Source organism: Notolepis coatsorum (genome assembly GCF_963971535.1).
Source record: "Notolepis coatsorum genome assembly, chromosome: 5".
Lineage (NCBI taxonomy): Eukaryota > Metazoa > Chordata > Actinopteri > Aulopiformes > Paralepididae > Notolepis > Notolepis coatsorum.
The window spans coordinates 175,336,994-175,346,341 of NC_140169.1; the positions used below are offsets into that span (position 1 = coordinate 175,336,994).

Here is a 9,348-nt window from a genome sequence, read left to right on the forward strand (position 1 = left end):
GAAATCCTCCTCGAGTTTCAGAGAGGCAACTTCGTTGTAAAACGCAGTGATCGACACTTCAATCAGGTTTCAGCGGATCAAAGTACAGAGTGGCTCAATGCTACAGGAAAAAAGAGTGGAGGCTTGGTAGGAATCACCAGAATAGAAACATCCCTCAGGAGATGGAGACTGTCATATAATCTGAGAACAGTCATAGCTTCTCAGACAACAACAATGCTGAGACTGACAACAGACGAAGAAGACGATGTGTACACACACACCGAGTGCACAAAGAGTAGAATGGAGAGAGACGACACTGATGAAAGCAGACTCTGTGTGTCATTGAAAGAGCACGGAGTGTTTCAAGATGGGGGTGACACACTGAGAAACATAATCAACAAGGACGTAGTCACACCGGAGATTCAAGAATCCCTACTTGGCGCAGAACACCTTGGACAGGCACAACTGAACATGTTTGTGGACAAACGTTTGTGTGAACCTCCAGATAGTGACCAGCACCTGAACCTGAAATCACCCATTCGAAAGAACAAAGCCAAGACATTTGCCTCTTTGTATGAAGTTGTGCAACTTTCTAAGAACAAGCAAAACACCATCAAAGTGGACAGGCAGATTCTACAAAGGCTCATCACAGCTTACAGAGCAGGTCGTAAGGTAGACCTTGACAATATTCTCCAGCATGAGCTCATGCCCATCCCGCCATCTCTGGCCACAACTAATGGGAGTCTACATTCCACCAACAAGTCTGTGTTAGCAAATATACTGACGAAACAAGTTAAAATCCCTGCAGATCTTACCCTTCAGGGACCCAGCTGCCTGGTCATTGATGGCCAAGCTCTGGTAATGGCACTCGGAAAGCCACCTGACACTACAACATTTGGTGACTATGCCAACAAGTTCACTGACACCGTGTTGAAGATGGGAGCAAAATACCAGAGGGTAGATGTCGTCTTTGACAGATACCATGACCAATCCATCAAAACAGGCACAAGGGTGAAACGCAAACAGCGCCACAGACCAGTACGTCGTGAAATCAAAAACAAGTCTGTTCCACTTCCTGCCGATTGGTCGAGCTTCATGGCCCTTGAAGACAACAAATCAGATCTCGCTCAACTACTCTCAAACCACCTGATAGAACACAGCCCGGATGATGAACCTGTAGTTGTAGTATCAGGGGGGTTTGCTGAAGCGACAACCGTCAAGTCAACAGATCCAGATCTTGAAGTCTCCTCTCTGAGTGCTGACCATGAGGAAGCTGATACACAACTGATTTTACACTGCATCCAGGCTCCAATGGAAACAATCGTCGTGTCAGCGCGTGACACAGATGTGCTGCTTCTACTCTTGGCTCACTATGACAGGATCCGATGTACGCATCTCTACATGAAAGCTGGGACATCAAAGGATCCAAAATATTTTCCAGTACATGACATTAGAAAGCTACTATCTGATGATCAACTGGACACAATCCTTGCCTTCCATGCCCTCACCGGATGTGACAGTGTGTCCCAGTTCAGTGGTCATGGAAAGAAAACAGCCTGGCAGGTGTTCGAGCACCATCACACTGATCTTGCTGGCCTTGGGATGGGCCCTTTCACAGAAGATCTTGTGACATCAACAGAGAGATTCATCTGCAAGATCTATGGTGTGCCTGAGGTGGATACGTGCAACAAAGCAAGAGTCAAGTTATTCTGCAAAGGCCGTCCACAAGAGACTCTGCCACCAACCTCGGATGCAGTGAAGTTCCACATCATGCGCTCACACTATCAAGCAAGCATCTGGAACCAAGCTCACCTGCCACACCCTGATCTTCCTCCTGTTGATGAAATGGGGTGGATACACAAGGAAGGACAGCTAGTGCCACAGCTACTCTTTCTGCCACCCATGCCTAAAGCCTGCAGGGAGTTCACTTCATGTGGGTGTACCAAGGAGTGCCTCAGCCAACGCTGCAGCTGCAGGTATGTATGAAGGATTAGCTGATAGTGATCAATGTTATTAGATTGTAAAACTATGATGTGGTAGAGCATATCCACCTGCAAGACTGTATACTCTAGACTGTAACAGAATTGTGAACATATGCCTATAACAGAGAGAAAAAAAGGAATGAAGGAACAGAATAAATCACTGTAAGGACAATTGTATCATGTGTTCGAATATACTTGTACGAGAGATGGCTATAATCTTTCAATTCTCTTCTACTCTATTCTATTCAGGAAGAGTCACATGGCATGTATCGAAGCATGCAATTGTAAGAAAGTCAACACCTGCCGGAACACTGAGGAAGAGTGTGAATAAGCTGTCACTGTAAGGATTACTGTAACAAGTATTCAAACGTACATTCACTTATATTGATATGGTAAAATAATCTTTTTATTTTATTTTATTCTATTCTATTCAGGAAAAGTGGCATTGGATGAATCATGCAACTGCAAGACACCTGCGACACCTGCCTGAATACGATTGATGACCGACAATAAATTACTGTACATAAGCTACTGTACAAATATTAAGGACTATATAATTTGCATAAATGGCATGTTGATTAAAATAATGCAAGAGAAAAGAGTTTGATGAATAAATCCATGGCCTGGGATCATCCTGCTTTTCTTTTTTATTTGGTTGATGAGTTATGCATCAATAACGACCACCGTTTCTGCTATAAATATGAGTTTCAAGCAACATTTTCACAACTGATCTAAAATCAGGATATGATTTTAAATTCCTCATGTATGCAAACATATAAAAACACATTTCATTCATGTTTCTACCTTGTTTAGTCAAAAAGATATGCACTTAAATAGATTTCAGACTGGCGCTGGCGGCCATGTTGGGTTTCTCAATTTTGAGGCCTTATTTGAAAATGTTGAGCCTGGTATACAGCAGAGATATAAATCTGAATATGGCTTTGGATCCCCCATGTAAGAAAACTTACAAAAGCACATTTAATTCAGGTTTGTACCTTGTGTAGTCACACTTAACTCATTAAGCCCCACCATTTATTTTTTGAAAATTCGCCTAAAACAGCATGCTTACATTAAAATGCTTATATATCCAGATTTATAAGAGCTACTTGCATAGACTTGGTACCTGAAGAAAGCTAAGACTTGGTGGATTCCAATGCTGGTGTCCCACACTGTATAGTATTACCAAATTGCTGCAGTATTCCTGCAAACACTGAAGAAATGTCATTTTTGTATCCTCGCCTATACAAAGATTACAGTTAGACAGTCAAAACACCCTGTTACTCTCATGGTTGCACCACAGCTATATTCCTACCTTCTTCCTCCATAGGTGCAGATGTTCTGTGCAAAGTTTCATGTCAGTAGAATAAGAAATGTGGGTTTAGCACCTGTTTTTGTGGAGAGAGGGCCTGGTGCTGGCGGCCATGTTGGATTTCTCAATTTTGAGGCCTTGTTTGACATTTTTGAGCTTGGTATACAGCAGATTTGGATTCAGCACCCCTTAATACGCCTAGAAATGGTGTGTACCTAAAATAAACACGAAATGCCTTCAGGGTTATGATTTTCTGAAAATTGACCCTGTCTAATAGCTTGCAGCTCACACAGTGCAGTCAACACAGGTGGGAGGCTGGTTATTTCAAACAAGACCTGCACACAACCACAAAAGGCTGAATATCCCAGACCTTTATTTTAATTAAACTAAACAGGAGACTAAACAAACGGGCAAAGGATATTAAATACACCTTTGGTATTTATATGGAGCCAGTTTGCCCTTTGACCCCTTTAGACCACTGGACTTGCTACTTTGCTTCAGCCTCGGATGTTTATTCTTATATCGCTGCATAATCTAGTAGAGGATTTGTATGAGGAATCGGCTAGATTAAATATGCAGCAGTTTTGACATTGCATGCAAAGCACACAATGCATTAATCATTGCACAACATGCATTATACAACTCCCTGCTCTCAATCACATGCGCGCACACACACACAAATATACACTGCCTGTGTTCCACCAAGGAGGCCATAATTCACTTCCAATTATCTCACTGGATGAAACTAACTCAAAATGTAGTACAATGTCAATACTATACTGTGCATGTGGCAGGTTTTCCTCGGAGGTAGGCCTGATGTTTTAGAGTTTAGAGGAAAAGCCCTGCTTGATTTTTTTTTCTAGAGCAATGCATTCGATCGCTCCTCAGCGTCACAGGACCCGAGGCAAGGCGGTGGTAACGTCGGGGTAGTGTGTCACTCATATTCATGCACTCTGATTCAGTTCAGTATACCTCCTCCCATTCTAAATAACGTTACTCGATCTCTTTGTAAAAATTAGTTTCATGCAGAGTTAATCATATAGGCCACGCTTCATCATCATGCACAAACAAACCCACCTGAGGAACAGGAGATCAGGAAAACGCTGAATGCCAGTTTAGTTGCTGATCCCATTTTTCCGATCAAATGACAAATCCTTTTCTTTAGATTAAATCCCGAAGCGACGACTCGTCCAAGGATTAACGTCCAACCTATAATGTCTTTTCTGTTTGATTTATAGAGGCTGTAGTATCAAACGAGTGATTGAAAGATCAGCGGTGCCTGCTGCAACATGGAGCAGGATAAACGTTTGCGTTGATGATGGCATCCAGATCCGATTCAGTCCTCGGCATTAAAACAGTTCATGTATGAGAAATAACCCCATGGGGACTCAAAACAACAATTGGAGAAAAAAATAAAGTCAACAGTGTCATAAAAAAAAGAATTTCTTGTCGGGATAAGATTCCAGGAGATAGTTCAGCAACAAAAACATATGTCGGTTGATCTTCAATAGGCCTATAAAGCTACACCAACTTGCAGAGGTTGCTCAAAAAAGCACAACAATAATGCATTGTATCTCAGTGTTCATCATGCATTTGTGAGTTCCAGGGCCGCCCAAGATCAAAGACAATAGAATATGCCGACTAACCATAAACAAGGCAGTTTCATTGTCAAGTTATGCAATTAATTGCATATGGGCTATCGAGGTCACTGAAAAGAGAGGGCAGCCCTCCTCAAACCAGCCTCGTCCGAAAGAAGGACATCGACAGCATCCTCATCAATAATAATAACATTGTCATGTGGATTTGCATAGATTGCTTTGCTTCAAAAGAAAGAAAAAGGGAAAAAACTGCCACTGATCAATCGAAACGAATGTTTACAACTATGGCGCCCGCAGCAAGGGAGTTAGGGTCAAGGTACAAATGGGACTCGTCTTGCTCCAACAACTAACCCTTCTTTCCCATTTGGAAAACATTCCACTTTTTTTTTTCAACCGGTCAATCCGAAGAAGGAAAGTTGACACCGACCCTCCTAAAAAGCAATGTTCCAACTATAGGCCCCCCACACATGTCTGGACTTATACCATTCTATCTTGTCTAACACAAAAACATCTAAAAATGAACGTCCCAGCAGCGAGGTGCTGCTTTGATACAAGTCACCACAGTCCACGCAATTCAAAGTCGAAAGTCCTTCCGAGTTACAGCAGCGCTGATGGTGGCGACCATGGATCCATAACTAGCTAGTAGCTCCAGAGCTAACTGTTAGCTAGCTGCTTTGATTCCGACCGACTCCCCTCACTCCTCGACCAAAGAAGCAGCAGGTAACAGGCTACTACAACCGAAAGAGGTTCTTCTCACGCAATAAAGACATATATTATATATCCGCCTTCCGTCGTGTATCCTTATTATTTTATGTTTGAGGTTTTTATTTCCCTTCTTTCGCGATTCCCACAGTCGGTATTCTCACATTCCCCCTCTCCTCCTTGTGCGACTGTACGCCAAGATGGCCGCTCGTACGCTCGCGGATTGTTTTTGTTTTTTTTCTCTCCTCCCTCCACACTCATCTGTCACTGACGCTAATGTGGGGAGGGAGGGAACACACGGTGAGCGGCACGCAGGGTGTCCAATCGGGTGCGTCGAATTAGCTCGCGCCTGTTACTCGTCTACCAATCAAGTGTGAGGTATGTGTTGTTCCTGCTTGTGACCACGTGACACTTGAACGACAGGGCGAAGGGACACGCCCACTGGTATGCTATGCTGATTATTATTATTATTATGATTGTGCATTCTACTAGTCCTGACCTGGCTGAACCATCTATATATATATAATTATGAAACGGTTATATTTCGATGGCTTATCTAGATCAAATCAAATGTATTGTTTTTTAGTAGATGTGATATTTGATTGCACATTTGAGTAAACAGGTTGATCAACTTTGCATATACTGAGACTAAATATACAGTGAATGCAGCTAATGCAGTGTGTGTGTGTGTGTGCGTGTGTGTGTGTGTGTGTGCGCGCGCGCGTGGTGGGGGGGGGGGGCGGAGGTTATGAAAAGTTGTAGAATTAAAGAAACAGTTCAAAAAAGGTATATTGTCCAAAAAGCACTGGGATCAGTGTTTTGATTATTGAGGGATTTGAAGTAGCTTTTAGCATTAGTGCAAATGAATTGATTGATTGATTGATTGATTGATTGATTGATTGATTGATTGATTGATTGATTGATTGAAAACTTTATTAACAGATTGCAGAATGGGTACAGTACAGTACAGCTCAATACATATGATACAATTGTTAAGGGGATGCAGACCAGAGAAATACTTTCGTCTTGTTTACATCAGGGTCCCCCATTTTCAATTCATCATAACATATGACATACATATGACATACAGATAGACAGTACTGCTACATCTATACATTTATGACATACCAGATTTGCAAATACAGTACTGTTTGTGATACAAAAAGAGTCCTGAAAAGAGAGTACATTTGACGTAGAAACTGTACATTGGAGGAGGTTGGGTAGGTGGGGTGGGGGGGGGACTGTACATTGGAGGTGGTTGGGTGGGTGGGGTGGGGGGGGGGGTTGGGTAGGAGGGGTGGGTGGGTGGGGGACACTGTACAACTGTACAAGCAAAACTGTACATTGGAATATTGACAAAACATACTTGGTCATTTACTGTACATTGGAGGGGGTTGGGTTAGGACATTTACAGGGGCCAGTTTCGAATTGCAGTCTCCCGTAGGTGTTCTTTGAGAGTATTTTTGAAAGTGGGTACATTCCTTTACAGCTTTGGGTAGGGCGTTCCACATTGATGTGGCATAATTGCGAAACGTGTTTAGTCCCTTGTTTGAGCCGAATCTGGGTTTAACATGATTTGTGGAGCTCCCTCTGGTGTTGTGATCGTGGTATTCACTGACCTTTGGGAAGTATTTTGACATGTACATGGGTACCTTGGTCGTGTAGTGTATCTTGTAGACCAGGCCCATTGCAAGTTGCTGTACTCTGTCGTCTACTCTAAGCCATCCTAGGTTGTCAAAGTGGGCAGGGGTGAGGTGGGTTCTAGGAGTAAGGTCAAGCAGTAGTCTGACCAGTTTGTTTTGAGATGTTTGTAATTTTGTTTTTAGCGCCTTTGAGGTGCTTTGGTACCATGAGGTGCAAGCATAGTCGTAGTACCCTTGAATGAGTGCTCCTGCCAGAGTCTTCAGGGTATTCTTGTTTACCAGTGAGGAGATCCGGTACAAGAATCGAGTTCGTTGGTTGACTTTTTTTATTACATTGGATGACATTTTGTCACAGGAAAGATTTGCCTCTAGGATGGAACCCAGGTAATTTCTTCTTTCCTTGTGACAATATTGTCACCCACTGTAACTGAGAAGCCGTCGGTCTTGCTGAGTTTGTTATTTGAACCGAAGAGAATGGACTCTGTTTTGCCCATGTGTAATGATAGTTTGTTATCAGCGAGCCATATGCAGATTTTGCCTAGTTCCGAGCTGAGGGTTTTTTCAACCTGTAACAATGGGGTTTAGCATGTCTCTGAAAGATCCAAATAGCAACTTCCAAACAACTTCCTAACCATTTGAGAGCATAGTGTTAGGGTTTGAAACCGACCTCAACAGCACGGCACAGACAGGTAGTTCAGAGTTAGCCAAACACTAGGGCGTATTTATTTACAGAATAAAAAAGAGTCAAGTAACAATTCTGAACAACAAAAAAGGAGAATGCCTTCGGCAGAGTTGTCTGCGGCTCTGCAGATACTCCCAGCTCCAACTCGGAGTGGAAACGGAGAGAGAGAGAGAGATCAACAACAGTCCAACAGTACACAGAGGCAGTGCAGTTCAGTCCTCCCTTAGCTGAGTCCAGTATGAAATACAAGTGACTTGATCTTCGGTGTAAACTACACACAAGTTAGCTGAGTCCAGTACAAAAACAAAACGGTACTTCTTCAGTGTTATCCAAACACACAATTTAGCTGAGTCCAGTACAAAACAAAACGGTACTTCTTCAGTGTTATCCAAACACACAATTTAGCTGAGTCCAGTGCAAAACAAAAACGGTACTTCTTCAGTGTTATCCAAACACACAAAAACAGATAATCCAAAATGGTTTGGTTCCAAAACTCACCAAAGCGCAAACGCGTAAAGCGGGCAACGAGGCGCAGCTCCAAACGGATGATCAAGATATTCACCAGCGGCGATCCAAAGATGTCCTGGAGGGAAAGTAGACGAGGCACAACAACGGGGGGAAGGCAGGCAGAAGCAGTAGTATTCAAAACGACCCGACAACGATTGAAAGAAGGTCCCAGTATATGAAGCCTCTGGAGCGCTAATCACAAACTACGACAGGTGCGTGATGGAACTGGTAATCGCTCCAGAAGCGTGTGGCGGGGAATGCACCAATCAACACAGTACCTTGAAGGAGCGTGTGGCGGGGAACGAGCCAATCCTCACAGTACCCCCCCCTCCATGGGAGCCACCCGGCGACCAGCCCGACCCGGCTCGTCTGGATGGGAACGATGGAAGTCGGTGATCAGGCCGGGGTCCATGATGAGCTGGCGGGAGACCCAGCTCCGTTCCTCCGGGCCGTATCCCTCCCAGTCCACCAGGTACTGGAACCCCCGACCCCGCCATCGGACGCCCATCAGCCGGCGGACCTGCCACTGGGGATGTCCGTCCACCATCTCGGGAGGAGGCGGGTCCGGAGCAGGAGGCATCAGGGGACTGAGAGAGACAGGCTTAACCCGGGACACATGGAAAACGGGGTGAATGCGCATGGACGCAGGAAGCTTAAGACTCACCGCCGCCGGACTGAGTACCTTCAGAACCTCAAAAGGACCGACGAACCGGGGGTTAAGCTTCTTGGCCGAGGACCGAAGCGGAAGGTCCTTTGCGGACAGCCACACCCTCTGCCCAGGGTGGTACGTCGGCGCAGGGACCCGGCGCCGGTCAGCCCCACGACTGGCGCGCTCCGATGACCGGAGCAGCGCAGTCCTGGCGATCTCCCAGACACGACGGCACCGGTCGAGATGGTCCTGTACGGAGGGAACTGCCACCTCCGACTCCTGTGCAGGGAAAAGAGG

The 9,348-nt window shown here is 44.7% G+C and overlaps 1 protein-coding gene across 1 annotated transcript in view; it reads right to left on the bottom strand.

Moving 5' to 3' along the window:
• The window catches only part of acvr2aa (activin A receptor type 2Aa), a 98,709-nt gene extending 92,937 nt beyond the window's left edge, over positions 1–5,772 (bottom strand). Inside the window, exon 1 of the mRNA XM_084314377.1 lies at positions 4,348–5,772. Within this exon, the coding sequence (XP_084170503.1) occupies positions 4,348–4,402 (55 nt within the window). The 5' untranslated portion in view covers positions 4,403–5,772. The remainder of the gene's footprint in view (positions 1–4,347) is intronic.
• Positions 5,773–9,348: the final 3,576 nt, after the last annotated feature.